The sequence below is a fragment of the Diceros bicornis genome, chromosome 12 (assembly GCF_020826845.1).
Source record: "Diceros bicornis minor isolate mBicDic1 chromosome 12, mDicBic1.mat.cur, whole genome shotgun sequence".
NCBI lineage: Eukaryota > Metazoa > Chordata > Mammalia > Perissodactyla > Rhinocerotidae > Diceros > Diceros bicornis.
In genome coordinates this window covers 17,246,081-17,267,633 of record NC_080751.1, presented here as the reverse complement: position 1 = coordinate 17,267,633, position 21,553 = coordinate 17,246,081, and the positions used below count along the sequence as shown (strand labels likewise).

The following is a 21,553-nucleotide window of genomic DNA, read 5'->3' as shown; positions in this document are numbered from 1 at the left end:
GGGTGAGTGGGGCAGAGGTGCAGGGGGAGACTTGAGGGGCCTAGGTGACTGTGCTGTTCTGGGCAGATCAGCTTGTCTGTGTGGGGTTTGTGTGGTGGTGGTGGGGAGGGGTATGGCAGGAGAAGAGCCGGGCACATTCAGCTAGTCTTCTGCCTTCTACTTCTCTTTCCTCTCAGGTTCCTGGGGGAAGCCAAAGTCCCACTCCGGGAGGTCCTCGCCACCCCCAGCCTGTCTGCCAGCTTCAATGCCCCCCTGCTGGACACCAAGAAGCAGCCCACGGGGGTAAGTGCCCATCGGGCCTCTGCATTAGGCCAGTTTCTGGTCCAAGGCCTTGCCTTTCTGACCCCAGAAGCGTGTCATAGTCCAGCTCCCTTACAACCAGGCCTGGCCGTCTCTGGCCAGAGCTTGAGGTGCTGGGGAGGGGCGCGGGGGTGGAAGAGATGGGAGGGCAGGGGAGGGAGCCCCACTTGCGGGGCTAACCCCAGCTTGGCCTGCCCCTGGGTCACCGCCTGCCCTGGAGGGAGGCACGGTCACCTCCTGGAATTGGTTTTTCACTAGAAATCCAATGTCTTCCCAAGCTTCTGAGGCATCCTTGGTTATGGCTCCCCCAACCTCCCTGGCAGCCCTCCTTCACTACCCTGCCTTCTTCTCCAGATGCAGGCTGAGTCATCCGGGTCACAGATCACAAGGGAAGGGAGACAGACACCCCTCTCCCCTGCCCACCAGGACCTGTCAGGCCCTGTTCCTGTCCTCCATTGTCCTTCCCGCCCCTCCCCCAGCCTTCCCAGTGCTCTCCCAGTCCTTGCAGACAATTCCCAGCCCTCATCTCTGGCCTCCCATTATTTATAGTGAGCTAAATATACCCTGCAAGGTTCTTTCTTCCTGGTCAGTAGAATTCCCGACCTTCCCTCTGGGTCAGCCCCACCTCCCAGGATGCAGTGGGGGAACTATGGATTTGGAAAGACTTCCTCCCAGTGGGTCCAAGTTCTCTCAGACAGAGTGGGGCTACCTTGCCCCGTGGAGTCTGTGTGTGTGTGTGTGTGTGTGTGTGTGTGTATGAGGTTGGCAGCTCTCGGCTGGCTCGGTGAGTCAGGAAGTGGCCAGTGTGGGCAGAGCTCTGAATGGAACCGCTACTGGGTACGGAGAGCTAGAGAAAGGGAGTGACTGACTGAAGTCACGCAGTGAATTGGTGTCCCAATGGGGATGTGACTTGGGGGCGCATCTCTTGTACTCTCAGGTGGAAGGGGCTTGAATGGACTCTTGGTTCACTGCTCTTCTGATGCTGGAATTTTCTCTTGAGGCTTCTTAGGCCAGTGATGGCTGGGATGCTTCCTTGATGGGGAGATGCCAATTCCCAGGGGAATCCATTTCTTTCTTAGGCAGTGCTCACTGGTAGAACATTCTGGTTCAGTGCAGTATTCACTGAGCCTGTCTCCATCATCTCCTGAATCCCCTCTTGTCCTCCCTTTGAACTTTCCAGTCCCCTAATGCTCCCTATAGTGAGGAAGGACTCCAAAGACTTCTGGGACTACCCCTCAGGGCATCCTGAAGAGGGCCAGAGCTAACTTTAAAGGTGTAGAGCATGAGTGGAGGAATTGTCAGCAGCGAGGCAGCTGGCGAGAGAGGTATTTTGACTCAGGGGATCTGCTTGGTGCGTCTCCATTGCATCTCAGGGGTGGGCTGCCTACTTTGCTGTGTATTGGGCCTCCAGTGCTTCCAACCAGGGTTTCTCGCTTCCTGGCCGAGCTGCTCAAACATCTCTCCACTGCAGCCCCATATGCATCCACAACACTGGTGTTTCCTGCAAGTTCTTCTGCACTGGCTCCCCTCCAAAGTCAGAGGACCATCCAGCTCCTGAGACACCTGGTCCCTGTCCCTGGGGCCGAACCAGGCTGGTGACCATCTCCTGGAGGCCTCGTCTCTCTTCCTCTCACTCTCTGTTCCCACACTCTGGCTGCGCTTCCTGCTCACCAGCTGGGAACCTGCTGCCTTCTCTTCCCTGGGCTGGGGCCCCTGGCTGTCTACAGAGCTTGCCAATCCTTCACAAACCATTTCTCCAAGAAGGGGGTGTGAGTCAGAAGGTGACTGATGGGAGAGGAGGGCTGGGCCCTGCTTGGTCTAGTCCCCAGCTGAGTACCAGCTGGGAGAGGTGGGGTAAATTAGGTTCCTGGACCCAATTCTAAAGTGTGTGTATAGTCTTCTCCACACCAGCGAACAATGCTCTGGACACCAGCTGGGTGTCCTATAATTCAACTCAACTCTGACACTGTCTACTTGGAGATAGCATCAGATCCCACAGGTTAAGTGTTCAGTACTACAAGACTGCCCTCCCCCCAGACAATAGTTGCAAGCTTAGGTTGTTACCTGTACTTCTGACTGACAGGCTATAAATTAGAGATTCCCAGGTCCTCCTCCTCAGGTTTGATTAATTTGCTAGAGTGGCTCACAGAACTCAGAGAAATATTTTACTTATTAGATTACCGGTTTATCTTGAAAGGATCTAACTCGGGAACAGCCAGATGGAAAAGATGCACAGGGCAAAGTATGGGGAAAGGGCACGCAGTTGCCATGCCTTCTGAGTGTACTACTATCCCCCAGTCTCCACGTGTTCACCAACCCAGAAGCTGCCCGAACTGTCCTTTTAGGTTTTTGTGGAGGCTTCATCACACAGGCACGATTGATTAAATCATTGGCCATTGGTGACTGATTCAACCTCCAGCCCCTCTGCCCTCCCAGGAGGTCAGGGGTGGGACTGAAGTTCCAACCCTCTAATCACAGGGTTGGTTCCCCTGGCAACCAGCCTCCCTCCTTAGGTGGGTCCAAAAGTTACCTCATTAACATAACACGAGAAACCTTTGTCACTCTCAACACTTAGGAAATTCCAAGGGTTTTGGGAGCTGAAAGCCAGGAACTGTGAACGAAGACCAAATATGTATGAGAAACATGTTTTACTCATCTGAATGACCAAATATATATTATAAATCACAATATCACATGGGGCCTCCCTCCCTGCTGCCTAGGGGGCAGCTGTGGCCTGTGGGGAGGGTCTGGGAGCATCTTCTAGTCCCTGTGATAGCATTAAGTCACAGTGCAGCCCCAGGCAGGTCCTAAGACCCTCTGAGCTGGTGCTTCCCACCTGGCACCTGGGGCTGGTTGCACTGCATCGGGAGACACAGAGATCTGGGGATGTGCTCAGAAGGGGCCGAGAGCCCTGTCAGAAGCCGAGGATTCCCACTGGCTGTTCACCGAGGCCGATTTCTGGGCTGCGCCCAGTGGGCAGAGCATGCCAGGTGTCCCCCATTGGTTGTAGTTCAGATTGCCTCAGAGGGCCAAAGGAACCTGCTGATGGAGTGATGGGAGAGAAGACAGGGCCTATGGGATCCTTAGAAAACCCTGGAAGGACTGAGGGGGGGAGGAGGAGGGGCCGGGAGAGGCTGTGAGACCCTGATGCAGGCTGGGCCGTGGCCCCCATTTGCCTGTCCCTCAGTATTCTCACCTGAGTCCTTTCAGATATGGCACACTGGGCTGTATGCCAAGAGAGGATGCCAGATCTATCCTCAGACAGCTTCTAAACTGAAGGGGAAAATGCTACGCCTGTCCTGGGGGAGCCTCCAGGCCCATGGGGGAGCTGGGCACACGTGGAGGAAAGAAGCAACATACTCACGAATGTATTTTGAGCTGCTTGCTAATGAGGGGATGGACACACCGTGAAAACTGTGTCAGAATTGCCTTAGCCTTAAAAACCAGAGTGAGCTCAGAAAGGGAAACCGGCTGGGTGACAGAACATGTGAAACCCAGGGGTGTGGTGGGTTGGGGAGCCAGCAGGGCACTGCATGTTGGGGGCAGGGACTGGAGGTGGGCAGACACAGTGCTCTGATGAATCCCTGAGTTTCCTTCTAGCGGTTTGAAGATGCTGCCAACCACCCCTGCTTCAGCTCAGGGCCACATCTTACCCTCTGCCAGCTTCTGGACCCTGAGAGAAAAGTAAATAGCAGGACCCAGGCACATACGGGGCTTTCCTATCCACTCAAGAAGTGTGTAGTCACCCCTGGTGGTCTAGTGGTTAAGATTCGATGCTCTCATCGCCACAGCCCGGGTTCATTTCCAGGTCAGGGAACCACACCTCCTGTCTGTCTGTCGTCATGCTGTGGCGGCTGTGTGTTGCCGTGATGCTGAAAGCTATGCCACCGGTATTTCAAATACCAGCAGGGTCACCCATGGTGGACAGGTTTAGGAAAAAGGATCTGGCCGCCTATTTCTGAAAAAATTGACCACGAAAACCTTGTGAATAGCAGCGGAGCATTGTCTGATATAGCATCGGAAGGTGAGAGGATGGTGGAAAAGATGGGCAGGGCTCCACTCTGCTGTACACAAGGTCGCTAGGAGTCGGGATCGAGGGGTGGCACTAACAACAACATGAAGTGTGTATTAGGGGAGGTGGGAATGGGATGGCCTAGGGTTTGGTCCTGTTAAGCTCAGTGTCAGAAAGCTGTGGCCCGGGAAGAGGGCAGCAAGCAATGTGGCTGAGCATGGCGGGGTGGGCGAAGGACCCAAGGGCCTGGCCGTATAACCTGTAGGAGGATCTGATAAAGTTGCTCCTATCTTTGCCTTTGGTTTCCTGGGCCCTCCTAGGCTGGGGATGAAACAGGACCCTCCAGAATTCTGTGGTATTGTTGACTGTGACCCCAAGATGGCAGACAGGGGTGACTGAGGTTACCTGCTCCCGGGCAGTGGGTTTTGGTGGACACATGACTGACTGATAATGCTCTTGTGAAAGGATGTTTGCGTGGTGGTGCTGGGACTGGAGACCTGACGGATGGGGCTGTCATGGGAGGCACCCTGATGTGGACTGCCTTGAAGAGGGTCCTATGGGGGCTATAGGACAAGGTCATGTGGTCTGGGAGCATGGAGCTCACATCCATCCCGCACGAAGACACTCTCAGCTCTGGTTATGTCTGGAGAAGGGGACAGGCTAGGAGGTATGATGTCACCTTGAGAATGGGAGGTCCTGACCCTGGGTGGGACCCACAGACATGCCCCCCTTCCTTTAGATCCTCAGTAGAGCTGGAGGCCTCCAGTATTAACCACCCCTGGTCCTGAAGCAGTGGACCTTGGAGACTGCCCCCTGGTGGTGAGATCCATTCTAGATCCTGGGTTCTAGAACCTCTGAGCTGCCAGGAATGTTCCTGCGGCTCCTTGATGGGCACATAAAAGATGGAGCTGGCTCAGTGCTGGAAGTCTGTTCAGGTGCCTGGAGCCACCAGCATGTGCCATTTCTTCAAGAGGTTGCTGTGGGGCTCTCAGGGTGGAGGTACCTGATGCTCAGGAAACCCAGGGAGGGCTGCCTGGGTGGTCTTGGCATTCTGGGGCTGCTGCTCCTTCCTGCTTCTCCCAGAGGGCTGCTCCCGAGCCCTTGTGGTAAGGTGCTGGCACCCAGGCCATGGCATGGGCCAGTTACACTCTCGTGGCTCCATCTCTGCACAGAGCACAGAGATGGTGTACCAGAAGCCCCCAGGTGGTGTGGAGGGGTGGGTAGGCAGGGCAAGCCCTGAGAAATAGGAAAGCATGTTCTTCAAGGAGATCTGGCCCCAGGGTCAGAGGACCTTGGTGACCGAGCGTTAGAAGAACGTGAGGCTGAAGGGCAGCCAAGCTGTGCTCCCTTCAGGTTTTTGCTCAACTCTGCTCACCTCACTGGGGTCTACTCAGACCACCTGATCTAACACTGCAACCTGCACACTCCCACCCCCCACTCCCCTGATCCCACTTGCCCTGGTTTAATTCTTCTTTTCTAACATACTGTATAATTTATATGTTTATTTCATTTATTATTTATTGTCTGTCTTCTCTGCCAAGATGTCAGCTTCACGGGGGCAGGAGCTTTTGCTTTGTTCATAGAAGTACCCTTCTATGTGTCTTGAAGTACTTGGCCCCTTGTCGGTGCTCGATACATATTTGTGGAGAGAATGAATAAGCAAATTAATGAATGAATGGGTCAGGCCCGATGTGTCAGGTGGGACCCTACTCCCCATCTTTCAGATGCACCCAAGAAAACACCCCACAAAAGGCCAGCCTCATGCGCAGTCAGGGCCTATGCTTGGTTTAATTCTCTGCTGTTGCCATCTTGAAATTCTTGATAAACTTTTAACAAGGGACCATATTTTCCTTTTGCACTGAGCCTGCAAACTATACGGCTGGTCCTGATCCCACTCTACTTCTGTAGTGTGGGAATCAGCATGAGCGGGTGGGGGCTTTATTTGTCTCCATTGAGTGAGATTCCCGTGGTTATAGCAGAAGCAGAGTTCTCAGACGTTTTTAACCTTTTATTTTAAAATAATTTAAGGTTCAGCAAAAAGTTGCAAGAATAGCATAAAGAATATTTTGTCCTAAACCATTTGAGACTAAGTTGCTGATCTGGCCCATCATCCTGAATTTAGTGTGTCTTTTCTCCGATTAAGGACTTTCTCCTACGTAACCACAATACAACCTCCAAAATGAGGAAATTAATGTCTATACAGCTCCACCTTCTGATCCACAGACCCCGATTCAAATTTCATCCATTTTTTCAAGTGTTCTTTACAGCAATTAAGGCTCATGTGTTGTTTTAGTTGTTTTGTCTCTTTAGTCTCCCTGCCTCTGGGAGAATTCCTCTCAGGCTTTCTTGACTTCTATAACCTTGTGACCTTGGCGCTTTTGGGAATACAGGCCAGTTGTCTTGCAGAGTGTCCCCCAGTTTGGGTTTGCCCAGTGTTTCCTGGTCACTAGGTGTAGGCCGTGCGTGTCTGGCAGGAATAGAACCCAGGGATGCTGTGCTGCCCTCTTTGTAACCTAGGGTGGCCTGACTCTGCTTTGTTCCGTTACTGCGCTGTTAGCCTCGATCATTTGATTAGGGTAGCATTTGCTGGGTTTCTCCACTCGTCATGAACCCAGTCCCCTCTCTAATAAGTAAGAATTGTGTGGGGCGGTACTTGTGACTCTGTCAATACCCTGTTCCTCATCCATCTTTTACTCAGCAGTTTTAACACCTATTGCTGCTTCTTGGTTGGATTAATTATTGTTCTGATGGTTGTTAAATGGTGATATCCTAAATCAATTATTCTTTTTGTCTGCATCGGTCAGCTGGCCTTCCACTGAAAGGAAAAGCTTCCTCCTGTCCTATTTATTTATTTCCATATGGATTCATGTATTCCTATTTTATTCAATGGTTTAAACTGTTACTATCATTATGTATTTACCTGTTTAAATTGTCCCAGATTTTGCCAGTGGGAGCCCCTGAAAGCAGGCTTCTGTGTCCTTTCGGCACGTTTCTATCATTCTTTGAGTATTTCCTTGTTTTCTGGCATAAAAAGATGCTCCAGGGTCATCTTCTACTTTCCCTGGCCTAGCCGTGGAATCAGTTATTGCTCCAAAGAGCTCAAATTGCCTTTTGGTGGAGTGATGAATACAGATGCCCAGGCCCGCCCCTGACCTGAATTGGAGTCTCCCGGAGTCGGGCTGGCAGTGGGCGGGTCTGGGCATCAGCCGCGGCCGGGGATGCTGTTCTTTTCGGTTCTTTGGGTTGCAGGAGCTCAGGGTGTGGGGCGCGCAGGCTGCTCAAGTGGCGACACCTGGTGGTGGTTCAGGAACTTGCATAGCCGTTAGGGCAATGCCTCGGATCCGGGGCTTCAAGGGTCTCGTTGCTGTGCCTGCCTCCTCCCTGGTCCCTGCGGTGCGGAGCTGCCTCCGGCCTCCTCCGTCGTTATTATGAGCCCCACCTTCACACCTCCTGCTTTCCCTTAGCCTGGCTGCCCTTGCCCGGGCCCCAATCCGGAAAGTTCACGCCCCAGATCTGCATACATTCCGGGCCTTCAGCCCCTTGCGTCTCAGGATTAGGATCCGCTCCAGCAGTCTCCGGGCAGATGGTAGAGATGTACGTCTAGTGAATTGTGCTGAGCAGCTCAGACGATGTTATGCGTCATTAACAATTCTGTTAAGGCATAATTAACAATTATGTTTATAATGGGTTTGTCAAAACCTGGGGAGATACTTATTGTCTGACATTAAGTAAAAGAAAAGCATTTATACACAGCAGAGCTGTACACTATTCATTCAAAAAGATTGGAGAGAATTATATCAAAACGTGAATAGTGGTGGAATTATGGCAATTTTTTTTCTTTTTGCATTCTTTTCCTTAAAGTTTTTATAATTTCCAAATGTTCTTGAATAGAGCATTTATTGCTTTGATAAGAAGGCTGCCCCAGGAGGTGTGCTGGACCTGTGGGACCAGAGAAAGCTCGGCCAGGCCCCCACTGGCCTAGTTGCTGCGTGGCTGGGGAGCTGGCTGAGGCTGGGCCTTTTCTCCAGGTTCAGGGGCCCCTTTGAACCGTGCAGGGCTCTTGGGGGGTTGGGTGGGGTGGGAGCACAAGGCAGCCTTCCCCCGGTCCATGGGAATGGTGTGACAGTCACTCTCCTCTCGGCTGGTCAAAGCCAGAACAGCTGGGGTGAGATGGGGGACAGAGGTGCTTCTGGGAGGTCAGAGGGCTCAGATAGGCGAGTGGTACCCTGAGACCCTCTCAGTGCTAGCTGGGACCTGAGCAGAGCAAGGCTGAGCTGTGTGTGCAGAAGCAGGGGAAGGCCCTCAGCTGAGCAGAGTGGCCAAGCGGGCTTTTTCCTGAAGATGAGCCTAGGCTGAGACTGGAAAAATCCTACAGGAGAGCTTTTTTTCAATTGCTGATTTGTTTATAGAAGGTTACTAGGTGCTCTGTCAACCAATTTAATTGTCATTTGACCCTATGAGGAAGGTGCTGTTGCTATTACTACTCCCATTTTACAGATGAGGAAACTGAGGCACAGAGAGGTTACAGATCTTGCCCAAGGTTGCACAGCTTCTGAGTGGTAGAACCTGACTCCAGATTCTGTACTCTTAACCACCTGTCTATGCTGATGGGCCCCTGGGGGTGGCTTTGCCATAGCCTCCTGCAAACCTGACCCCTGTCAGAGCCATCTTCCTTGGTGGAGGGATGAAAGGAACAGGAGAGATGCTGGAGGGCGGTGGTCCAAGGCCAATGCACTGACCTGCTGCCCCCTGCCTCCCCATCTCTTCCAGGCCTCGCTGGTCCTGCAGGTGTCCTACACGCCGCTCCCCGGAGCCGTGCCCCTGTTCCCACCCTCTGCGCCTCTGGAACCGTCCCCAACTCTGCCCGACATGGATATGCTGGCTGGTGAGGAGCCCCCTCACCCTGGTGGGGCCGAGGGAAGAAGCTCAGCAGTGGCACCTGAGCCTGGGAATGGGGTGCCTTGCCCAGGTTGGGGCCTGCCCAGGCCTGGAGAAGAGAGCACGTGGGTGGGTGGGTGGGTGGGGAGTCTTTAGAGCTGACTTCTACCTTGCAGAAAAAAGGGGCGGGAGGCGTGCTCCCCTAGGTGCTGCTAGGATTCGTGTGAGGATGCCCTCCCCCACCCCCACTGTCCAGGGAAGGGGCTGGGCCTGGGCTGGGAGCTCTGCACTGAGCAGCTCCAGATGGGTGAGAGCTTTAGAGGGCATGCCTGGGGTGGGGTGGGGTCTGTCCTATGTGATACCTGAGGCCCCACCTACTCCCCAGAGCTGAATGCTTCCCTGCCCTGGCACCTAGCAGAATTTTGGTGATGACATGTGACAAAAGAGCTGGGTTTTCCTTGAAAGAGGCCTGGGCTGAAGTCAGGGGACATGAGTTCCAGTCTTGCCTTTGACACCAAATAGCTGTATGACTTTGGTTCAGCCACTCTCACTCTCTGGGCCTACAGTTTCTCATTTGTGAAATGAGCAGGCTGAATTAGCATGTCCCAAGGTTGCTTCAGCTCTCTTCACTCGCCTCTGTTGGCCTTGTCAAGCAAGGACCCAGCCGAGGTGGCTGGCTTGGCAGTGGGGGACCTGAGTGTGGAAGCTGGCAAGGCATCCATGTGGTCCAGCCTGTTGGGGTGGGCAGGAAGTCATGCAGATGGGCCGGAGGAGGACTTGCCCCTGGGAAAGATTCTAGAGTTTCTCTTGTGGTGAAGGGAGCTGGAGGCAAACACAGCATTAAACCCGAGCAGCCCCTGTCTCTGGTGTGCCCTAGGCCTGCTCTGGAGCCCAGCCCCGTGTGGGGCTGTTGGTGAGGGAGGGAGAGCAGGGCCCGTCTTGTTGAACTTGGCACCGTCTGAGCTTGGAGGTGGGGAGATGACTCTGGACTAGGATATAGGTTGAGGTGGGGGAGAAGGAGTGCTCCTGGTGACAGAGGGTCGGGGGGTGGAGGGCCCCCAATGTTCTGGGACCACTTTTGGGGTGGATCTGACAGAGTTAGGTTCGGGCCATATGGAGAAGGCTCCTAGAGGTGACCAATGCCCAGCCCTGCCTGGAAGGTTGTGAGAGGGACATTCCCCGACAGACATGGCAACTGTCTCTGAGCTTTGTGCCAGGCTGGGGCAAGGTGGGGAGAGCAGCATTGGGGTGGGGGTGCTGCTGTAGGTAGGCTCCCCTCACCCAGCTCCCCTCTGCCCTCCTGGGGCTGTGCTCTGCCCACGTGCCAGGTGGGGGACAGAGCCGGGCCGAGACTTGGTCCCTGCTCAGTGAAAGCACCGTGGACACGAGATACTCTGGAAAGAAGTGGCAGGCCCCCACGGGTGAGGCATGGGCCAGGCTGTCCCGATTCTACCGCCCATAACCAGCTCACTTCTGCCATCGTCAGCTCACGAGAGTGGGCGAGGTGGCCAGAAGGGCTCATCCTGCAGGACACGGTGGGAGGGCTAGGGCCATTCTGTTTGCTTCCTGTCGACTAACTGGACTGACCGCCCTCAAGTTTTAACTGTCAGAAGCTCCTCTTCTTTCTCCCTCATCCATCCTGGCTCACCTGCGGGGAAGGAGAGGGGCAGGGGAGATGGGTGGTGGGTCTTTGGATCCTCCTTCGGCTGGGCGGGGTCCCAAAGGCCAGAGGGACCCAGCCCTCATTAGCACCCTCTCCTCCCAGACACAGGAGGAGAGGAGGACACCGAGGACCAGGGGCTCACGGGAGATGAGGCAGAGCCATTCCTGGATCAGAATGGAGCCCCAGGCCCAGGGGATCCCACCACCCCGAAGAAGCCCCCTTCCCATCCTCCCCCCTACCACCCTGGGGGGAGAAGGAGGAGAAGCACGCCTACGCCCAGAAAGCTGCTGTCGGACAAGCCGCAGGACTTCCAGGTGATGGGCGACTCTCTGACCGCAGTCTCCTCCTTTAGCCATCAGCAGCTGCTAGTGCCCGTGCCAGCCTGTCTGTCCAGCCTCGGGGAAGATCCTAAGGGCTCTCCTAGGTGGGAATCTGCTTGCCCTGGGCCCTGGGCAGATGCTAAATGGGGAGTTCACATCTTGGGGCCTCAGAACAAGCCTCTGCCCAGTCCATGGTTTTGCTCTTAAATACAGAAAAGTCACTGCAGAGATTCGGTGTATCTTGACACCTGTCATCTGTTTTTCTAACCAGTTTATCTAGCTGGCTAGCTCCTTGCTATTTAAAGTGTGGTCCTTGGACCAGCAGCATCAGCATCACCTGGAAGCTTGCTAGAGATGCAGGATCATGGACCCAGCCCAGACCTGTTGAGTCAGAATCTGCATTTGAACAGGGTCCCCAGATCTAAGAAGCCGGATCTAGCTCTCTTTTCTCTCCCTCTCTCCATTCTCCTACTTACAGCCATGGATTTTTCTGAAAGTCATGTGGAATTTGGAATTTGTTCAAGCTCTTCACGGAATAAAACTATTAATGTTAACTCTTTGACCTATTTTTATCCAAAAATCCATGCCATTTAATTTGCCTTTTGATTTTGGTGCTTTGCTTATTCTTTTTCTTTTCTACAGAATTTTCCGTTTTGACGTAGTTGCAGTTAGTGATATTTAACTCCTCAGAACTACTTTTAAAGTTCAAAATAGAAAACTTAAATCTTTATTTGTTAACTACAACAAATTGTAAAAATTTATTTCAGTTCTAAATCATGGTAATTTAAATTTAAAAGTGCTAGTTATAACCACTATGTTTACCTGAGAGACAAAATTCTAATTTTTTATTATTATTATTCCCAAGACATGTTCTTATTGCTTTTGTTTCTCCTTAGAAAATTAATGTATGTTTATTGTAGAAAATTTGGAAAATACAGTACAATGAAGAGCATAAAAATCACTCACCTACCTTCCTATTGTTATTAATAATATATTATTCTATTTTAGTATCCTATTTTTTTAAAAAAGAGTTGATCAATAAGAAATAACTGTTGATTAGAAATTAGAACCAGTAAACATTTTATTTTTTAATGAAAGTTGTTTTCATGTTTTAAAATTTCATCTTTTTAAATATTTTGCCTAAATTTGGAAGCACAGATATTCACAAAACCTTCATTTACTTAAAGTTGAATGAAGAAAACTCTTATCTCTCAGAATGTGAGAAAGTGTTGCATCTTATGACATAAAGAATAAAGTGGGGTCATGTCACTACGTAAGTTTGACCTCTGAGGGAATTTTCAGTGAAGCATGTTCAAGCCACTTAAAAATGTCAGCATCAAGGGGTCCGAGGTGGGGCTTGTGCTGATGGCTGCACGCAATGACCCGGGGCTGCATCCTTGGCCCACTGGGATTTAGTGCTAGCAGCTTGTCTGGGGCAGCCTGGCAGCTCTTGTGCAGAACTATGGGATTTCATAGATGCAAGGCACTTTGGTGGGAAAATATGGTTGTTCTTACAATGCTCTTCCTAATTCCTTTTGAATATCCTTCCCAAGAAGCCAGCAGAGAGGATGGTCCCGAGATTTCTGACTCTCTTGGTTGGGGGGTGGGGCACCTGACTACTTCCCCCTTCCTCCTGCTCATGCCTCCTCCTGGCTTTCAGATCAGAGTCCAGGTGATCGCGGGACGCCAGCTGCCAGGCGTGAACATCAAGCCTGTGGTCAAGGTCACCGCTGCCAGGCAGACCAAGCGGACTCGGATCCATAAGGGAAACAGCCCAGTCTTCAACGAGGTGGGAGACGCTGCTTATTAGGGCTGGGACCTTGGTGGGCCTTCCAGGTTGGGAGCACACAGCAGACACCTGGAAGTTCTTTCAGTTTTTACATATGGTGCTAACTTTGGGTCGAGCGGTGTGCCAGGTCCTGAGTAGGTTATCTGAGGAACTGGAGAGACGGTTCCAGTTCTTATTCCTGCCCTGTGCTCCTGCTGCTCCTCATCTCTGTCTTCCTGTAGGGCGAGCCACCCAGCTGTCCCTGAGATGACAACCTCTGAGAGGTCAGGGGTGGAACACTCCAGAACTTGTCGAATCCCCAGAGCTCAGGGCCAGGCTGAGTTCACAACACACTTTCTGTGTGGACCAGACCTGAAGGCTGTGGGTGTGGCCGACCCTCTTCCCAGCCTGGGGGTCAGCGTGCACTCGTGTGTCTCCCTTTCTCCCTGAACCAACAGACTCTTTTCTTCAACGTGTTTGACTCTCCCTCGGAGCTGTTTGATGAGCCCATCTTTATCACGGTATGTCTCAGCAGTCAAGGCGTTCTCTGTGGGCTATGTGTGCACACACATGCATGTCAGCGTGCACATGTGTGTGTGCCTGTCAGTATGTGTGCGTGTGTGTGTGCATGAGTGTGCATGTGTGTGAGAGAAGCCTTCAGGCCCCGGGGCCTGGGTGATGTGGGGCAGCTCACTGTTAAGCTCTGCAGGTCATAGAAATGACTCAGCAGCTCAAATGGAGGCAGCAGCCCAGTGGGGAGACCCCGGCTGCTCAGCGCCCCAAGTGCCTCAGGTCAGGTCCTGAAATCATGCCTGCAGTGGACACTCTGATTTTCATCGTATTTGGTTTGTCCATTTGCCTGCTTCTGGCCGAGATTTTCTCTCTCTGGGCCTCAGCTCTTTTTTTTCTTCCCTCTGAAAGGCAGTAAAGTCTGGTGGTAAAAAGCGTGGGCTTTGGGAGCCAGCCCTGATGGCCTAGTGGTTAAAGTTTGATGCTTTCACTGCTTTGGAGGCCTGGGTTCGTTTCCCAGTCGTGGAGCCACACCACCCATCTGTCAGTTGCCATGCTGTGGCTGCAGCTCACATAGAAGAACTACAATGATGTACAACTAGGATATACAACCATGCACTGGGGTTTTGGAGAGTAAAAAAAAAAGAGGAAGATCGGCAACAGATGTTAGCTCAGGGTAACTCTTTCCCTGCAAGAAAAAAAAAAAAAAAGCGTGGGCTTTGGAGCCCAAGTGCCTGGATTCCAGTCCTGCCTGTGCCATTGAGGGGCTGTGTGACTCTGTGCAGGTCCTGCCATCTCTCTGTGCCTCTGTTTCTTCACCTGTAGAATGCAGATCAGAATAGGACCTACTTGCGGGGTTCTTGAGAGGGTTAACATTGCTCAGGACACTCTCTGGACCAGAGCAAGTGCTAGCTAAGGGTTGGCTTTCTTATTTGGGAGGGAAGAGCTATTGGATTGGGCCCTTTCTTGTCAATGAGAGTTTTGCTTTATCTTTCCCTCCAGGTGGTGGACTCCCGGTCCCTCCGGACAGATGCTCTCATTGGGGAGTTCCGGGTAATTAGTTCTTCTCTTTGACAGTGGTCGGTTCTCGCTTATCCACGTGAGTGGAGGCTCTGTGGACAAGGTGCAGGGGTCGGTGCTCCAGAGATCCTGAAGGTCTTGGTCTGTGTTGAGGAAATATAATTAAAAGAAAAAACAAAACAAAATCTTCTCCCAGCCCAGAAATCCTCTCCACAAAGGTAGCAGAGAAAGAAAACATTTTTATTATTGAAGAAGCATTAAACCAGATTGTGGAGCGCATCACAGGCACTCCGTGAAGAGACAGTAAAGACAGAAAGAAATCTTTTCATATAGCCAGCCAGATGCAACCAATTCCATACACGTCCTCAAGATAAACAATCACTAGTCCTCAAGTCAGAGGACTGGACAGCACCGTGGGTCACACACAGTTCATCCTAACTTGATCTTGGAATTGGGGAGACCATCTGTGTTAGCTAATTGACTTTCTCCAGAGGAAAAAACCGAAAACAAGCTTGCATTTTTATGATGGGAGGTAGTTTTACAACTTGGAGCCCAGCGCACACTGAAGTTAGCTCTGCCCTTCCCACAGGGACTGGGAGAGCCTTGAGAGAGACACTCCCGGGTCATGCAGCTCACAAAAAGCTTATTTAGTTTCTAAAAAGATCTCTTCAAAGAGACAGAGGAAGTGTTTACATTGACAAGGTTGGTATGGTAAATGTTCTGACAAAAAGAGAGAGGAGGGAGAGCTCTTCCCTTATTTCCAGCAGGGGGGATTCGGCTTCTTATTTTTCATTCCTGGTTGTCCTGACATCCGGGAAGGTGGCGTGGGATTTGAGTTTAGGCCGCCCTCTTCCTAATCTGACCATCTGGGGCCAGCGTGACACCAGCACTCTGTCCCTGAACTTTACCCTCACTGTGGGTTGGGAGTGGGGCCAGAGCTGGAGTCCAGGGGATCAGGGTGGGGGCAGTGGAGAGGGGGAGCCTGCCCCCCTCACTTGTCCCAGACCGTGCAGACGTGAACAGTGCTCTGCGGAGGACCGAGAACTGGCTGTGACTCAGCTCATGGGAATGCTTAACAGATTACATACAGGGAAGGCGACTAGCAATGGAGACCTTCATGAATGGTGTTTTAATGTCATTCTTCCTGATTCTCTCATTTTCAAATCTTCAGGCATTTAACACATGGGAAGAAAGGGCACAGGCTTATTTTAACCTCCCCTGCTAGCCAAATAAAATATGGCCCCTTCTCTGGGAAGTAGTCACAAGACAGAAAACTAAGTCTGTTTTCTTGGAGAAGTAGTTTTAAAAGGAATGGGATTGAACCCGAGTCATTCTGTAACAAATGGAGTCTTACTTATGTTTGAGTCTCTGATCTTTGAAACACATTCCTATTCTGAGAACCCGAAGGTTAAGGTAGAAACATTAGTTTCATTTTTTTCTAATTATAAAAGTTCCATGATTAAAAAAAATTTTTTAGAGTAGTTTTAGGTTCATAGCAGAATTGAGTGGAAAGTACAGAGTTCCCATGTACTCTCTACCCCCATAAAACACACAGCCTCCCCCACTAACGATATCCCATGAACCTATGATTTTTTTATAGAAAATTGTAAAATATAAGAAAGAATAAAAATAAAATAAAAACCACCCAAATCTATCACCCAGAGATAGCACAGTTACCTGTTGTTGTATTTACTTTGCTCTTTGTTTTCTATGCATAGATATACTTTACCATACTTCAACCAGAATGTACTCTGCTTTCTTCCCATGTACTATCAAATGATGAACGTTTCCTCATGTCTCCAAATGTTCTTCAAAACATGGTTTTTAATGGGATGGTGTAATGCACCATACTTTATTTAACACTCTGAGGGCAAGAGTTTGATGTGCGTTTCCTCTCTTTGATTTCAGATGGACATGGGTGCCATCTATCGAGAGCCCCGTGAGTCATGTCCTCATCATTGTGGTCATATCCTTGCATTTGCTTCTGGAGGCTGCTTAGGGACACCCATTTGGGACACTCACCCTTTCTCTTTGGGGGTTTTAGATGTTAGAGCTGTAGTTTGATCTTGGAGGGGAGAGCCGCAAGAATGAGGAGAAGGCAGGCTTTCATCTTCTGGGTAAAACAGGCCCTTAGGAGGGTCAGACCATCAGGTGGGTTTCAGTTGGCCCAACTAGTGCTAAGTCTGGAAGGCCCCAAGCAAGGTTTGCTGGAAACTGGGGTCACCTCAGACAGAGGTGACAAGTCTGGATGACAAGTCTGGGATTTGCCTTCCCCACGCCCTAGTTTCTGCTCTGGTCTGGTCACTTCCTGAGACGGAGGAAAATGACCCTGGAATTGGCTTTGCAGCCTCGTATAGGGGTGTCTATTAACATTTCTGACTCAGACTCGCGCGAATACTCAAAGCACCTTTTGATGCTAGACTTTGAGTCCTGCGCCCGTATCCCAGTGGAGGAGTCCTTCACCTCACCCAAATGTAGTCCGCCCTTGGCTCCCGGATGTGGGCGTACACTTGGTCCTTCCCATCCTGCTATAATCAATGGAGCTTGTCTCTCCTAGGACATGCCTATCTCAGGAAGTGGCTGCTGCTCTCAGACCCTGATGATTTCTCTGCCGGGGCCAGAGGCTACCTGAAAGCAAGCCTTTGTGTGCTGGGGCCTGGAGACGAAGCTCCTGTGAGTACATTTCCCTGGGTCCTCCTCACAGCACCTCCACCTAGCAGTGGAGGCACCAAACAAACAAATAAAACAACTTTAGTTTTTCTGATTTAAAAGAAACATGATAGGGGCCAGCCCTATCATGAAAACCATAGGGGCCAGTGGTTAAGTTTGTGTGCTCCGCTTTGGTGGCCCGGGGTTCGCAGGTTTGGATCCATGGCGTGGACCAATGCACCGCTCATCAAGCCATGCTGTGGTGGTGTCCCATATAAAGTAGAGGAAAATGGGCACAGATGTTAGCCCAGGGCCAGTCCTCCTCAGCAAAAAGAAGAGGATTGGCAGTGGATGTTAGCTCAGGGCTAATCTTCTTCACACAAAAAAAGAGAAAACATGATAGTTATGAGAAATGTGGAACGTGTGGAAAAGTATAAATAAAAAAATGAATCACTCATAATTCTACCACTCACAGAGAGCTGTTATTAATGTCATCTTGCATATCCTCCCAGAAGGATATTCATGTGTATTTTTCTTTTTTGCAAAAGTGAGGTTATTCTCTATATATTGTATTGTAGCCTGAATTTTATTGCCAAAGAATATTTCGTTATCATCTTTTTTTTTTTTAAGATTTTATTTATTTATTTTTTTTCCCCCAAAGCCCCAGTAGATAGTTGTATGTCACAGCTGCACATCCTTCTAGTTGCTGTATGTGGGACGAGGCCTCAGCATGGCCGGAGAAGCGGTGCATCGGTGCGTGCCCGGGATCTGAACCCAGGCCGCCAGCAGCAGAGTGCACGCACTTAACCGCTAAGCCTTGGGGCCGGCCCTTTGTTATCATCTTTACAGGTCACTGAGTAAAGTTATAAGCTGGAAGTGCTAAGAATCAGCAAAGGTGTTTAGAGTTGGGGAGGGATCAGCATCTTTGTCTGTTTGGGAAGAGGAGGAAAGGTTTGGAATAGTTGTTGTGGGAGAGGAATGAGAGGTTAATTAGATACAAATAGAAGGATTTCTGAGCAGACACAGGAGTGCTCACTCTGGGTTGGAGACTTTGTAGTAGAGCTTCATGGTACTCAGTGGCCTAGAAGCAGAAGAGAGGCAGGTGGATGGTGGAGGTGTCGGGTGTGGGCAAGGCACGGGTGCTGGAGCACAGGACTGATGTAGCCAGGGTATCTGGGCATGGCTGCTGGTGCTGGGCAGGGAGGATGCAGGACACGACCTAGAGCTGATGAGGAAGACAAAGAGTAGGGGAGGGCTAGGGAACACACATGTATCGAGCGCCTGTTTTGTGCCAGGCTCTGATTGGGTGCCTCACTCCGTGCGAGGGGCCAGTTGGAGGAGGTGGATAGGTTGGAAGCTGTCTTCAGAGAAGGGTTTCAGCAGTCAAGCTTCTGCTAGAGGATTGGTTCTGAGTGGCTGGAGGTTTGAGATATGGCCCTGCCTCCAGCAGCTGAAGGGGAGGGGAGATTAAGTTGCTGTTGGTGGAGGACAAAGAACTGTGTTGTGAATGACTTGTCCACATGGATGTTGATTATCTTATGGGAGAATTGGAGAATAATTAGGAAAACGGTGAGGGAGTACTGAGGTCATCAAGGGAAGGTGAGCACGTGTCCTCAGCGTGGTGGATGATAGCAGTGAGAACCATGTGGGTGGTGTGGACTTCCAGAAAGGAGAGCTGGTGGGGTGGTGATGGGAGAATGGAGCAGCTGCAAGGTGTGTCCCTCTCTTCCCAGCCTGTGATGGCCAGGAGGAGCAGGAGAAGCAGGAGTGGACAAAGTGGATCTTCAGGGCAAAGGGCGGTGGGGAGGTGGCAGGAAAGCCGTGTGTAATTGGGGAGGCTGAAGAAAGTTTCATGAGGATGTTAAAGTGAGGAGTTGTTTGATGACAAGAGCTCAGGAAGCCACAGTGGAAAGGGTTAGGGGAGGGAGAACCCATGGTGCTCTGCAGGGGGCCGATGGAGCTCTGGGGGACAAGCCCCACCCCAGGGCACCTGTCCCTGCTCTCTCATCCCATGCAGTCCAGCCCTGTCCCTCTGTAGCCCGTCTCTCCAGACATTGCACCTTCTTGCTCCTTCTATGTGGCATCTCTGAATCTATTATCCTTTTCTAAAACACTCCTTCCTTCTTTTCCCATTAACCAGACCCTCATTTTTCCCTGATGAAGCCACTTCTCTTGAAACTAACTCAGAGGGAAGCCTCCATTTTCTGCTCCAACTCTCTGTGGGTCTCAGGATGGGAGGGGCAGCCATCATTTGGTTTCTCACGGCAGCTGCCCCGTCACAGCAGCCCTGCCCAACTTCAGCACTGCCTCCTCCTCCGAAGCCTGCTTCATTGATTATTTCCCCTTCTTCCCATCTTCTGGGCTGTTACCTACTCCTGGTGCAGGCAGAGCTGGTCCAGGAAGGTTCTTGCTTGCAGATTCCCGTCTTTGCCATTGTTCTGAGGTGTGACATGTCCTCACTGATGAGCCATCAACATCTGATCTTACTTCCTTTGAGATCCTGAGCTCAGAAGTCCCTCTCTCCATCAGTCTCTTTCTGTCTCTTTCCCTCCCTCACCCTCGCTGAATGACAGTTCTTCCTCACTGAGATTACAGCCTCCTGACCCTCTCAGTTTCCCTGTCCATCAACTCCCTCCAGCCACACTCTCCCCCTCCTCCGGCCTGGACCCTATCCATAATCATAATTCTCATTATGTGCTTACTAGCCCCTGGGGTCTCCTGCCACACCTCGTGTCCCCCACCATCCCCACCACACACTGTCCACACACTCCTTGGTCCATTTTGGTCACAGAAGTCACGTGGAGGTGCTTGTTGGATGAACATGTGTGCTGTCAACCTCTTCTTTTACTCAAGTGCAGTTTACTCCTTATCACATTCTCTCCAGTGGTTGTTTCCTCTCTTTCCTAAGCTCCAACCTCAGCCTCCCTTAGAGAGGCAGAGCTGCACAGTGGTGGATGCTGTGAGCTCCTGAAGCTCCCTCGGTCCTCAGCTCATTTCCCATCTTCATTCGTCTTCCCTCCCTTCCCATCCCCCAGCCCCCATCCTACCACCTCCTTTGCCTTGTCCTCCGCCGTCTTGTTCAATCAGCTCCTCCTGGTCTCTTCTCTTGCCCCTGTCCTCTGGCTCCTGTTCTTTGATCTGTATCAGGCTTAAGATGTCCCTATCCTAAAACATCCTTGCCTTGACCCATTTCTCCCCACCCCTCCCAGCTGTTTTCACCTTCCTTCCAGTTGTCCCCAACTTCTTGAGAGAGTACACTGCGTTCCTTTTCTCCGCTCCCTTACCAGCTGCTCACTCCTTCTCCTCTTCAGTATGATTCCCACCACCTCTCCTCCCTGAAACCACTTGCTTGAGGGTCACTCACTGCCAAATCCCAGGAGCTCTTGTCTGTCGTTAATCTACTCAGTTGCTCGACCCAGTTTGATTCCAGAGCCCATGTCTTATTTGTAACTCTCCTCCCTTAGCATTCTTGACTCTCCTGATTCTTTTCCTTTTATTTTTTTTAAATGGATCCTTCAAATTTAGTGGCTCAATAAAATTCCACTGCCTGCCTCTTGGCTGTGTCTTTGACCCTCACTGTGGAGGAGCCCATCTCTTTCTACCTGAGACTCCTAAATTGCTCATCTCCAGCCTGGATCTTCGGAGCTCTAGACACTCAGTTTCAGTTGCCTCATAATAAATCCACATTAACATGTCTTGTAGGCCCCTCTAACTTAACATACGAAAACCCAGTATCGTTGGCTCCCCATCCTGTGTTAGGCAACATCTTAGGAAATGGCACTATCATCCACTTAGCCCCCCAAGCCAGAGGCCTGAGTTCCATTCTTCAGCTCTTGGTCCCACATCCGTCAGTCCACATGCATATAGTTGGCCGGTCTTGTTGGCATGACAACCTCAGTGCATGCTTTTCCTCATTCCCATCCCAGCACCAGTTACACCAGGTGCTGTAACAAAGATACCCCAAATAAGAGGTGTTAAGGAAGATAGAAGTTTATTTGTCTCCCTCATAAATACCTGGGTAGGCAGTCCAGAATTGGCATGGTGCTTCCACAGTGATCAGAGACCTAGGCTCCTGGTCTTTGCTCCATCATCTTCACGCAGCTTCCATCTCATGGTTCAAGATATTGGGAACTGGTTGCTCCAGTTCCCATCATGATGTCTGTATTCCAGCCAGTGGAATGGAAGAAAAGAACTTTGCTTAAAAGTCTGGTTTCCCTGCAAGATGGTGAGCTCCATGGGGCCGGGGTCTCTGTCTGTCCACCTTGTTCACTGCACCATCCCTCGCCCTTCAGCGCCACGTTGACACTAAGTAGTCACTCAGTAAATCCTTTCTGAGTGAATGAACAGATGTTGTGAAGACAGAGTGGCCAGCCTAGACCTCAGTCACTTCTGCACTATATTCTAGTGGGTGGAGTAGGAAGGAGACTAAAGTT

The 21,553-nt window shown here is 51.0% G+C and overlaps 1 protein-coding gene across 15 annotated transcripts in view; it reads left to right on the top strand.

Moving 5' to 3' along the window:
• Positions 1 to 21,553, top strand: part of DYSF (dysferlin) — a 201,748-nt gene that overhangs the window by 37,347 nt on the left and 142,848 nt on the right. For 9 of the 15 annotated variants that reach the window (XM_058550970.1, XM_058550965.1, XM_058550968.1 and 6 more), the window contains exons 4-11: positions 177 to 282; positions 9,083 to 9,197; positions 10,956 to 11,167; positions 12,834 to 12,962; positions 13,400 to 13,462; positions 14,454 to 14,504; positions 16,380 to 16,410; positions 17,029 to 17,144. In XM_058550970.1, the coding sequence (XP_058406953.1) occupies positions 177 to 282; positions 9,083 to 9,197; positions 10,956 to 11,167; positions 12,834 to 12,962; positions 13,400 to 13,462; positions 14,454 to 14,504; positions 16,380 to 16,410; positions 17,029 to 17,144 (823 nt within the window). Of the gene's footprint in view, positions 1 to 176; positions 283 to 9,082; positions 9,198 to 10,518; positions 10,612 to 10,955; positions 11,168 to 12,833; positions 12,963 to 13,399; positions 13,463 to 14,453; positions 14,505 to 16,379; positions 16,411 to 17,028; positions 17,145 to 21,553 lie in introns of all 15 variants that reach the window. The other 6 variants (XM_058550977.1, XM_058550972.1, XM_058550975.1 and 3 more) reach the window with 1 other exon arrangement.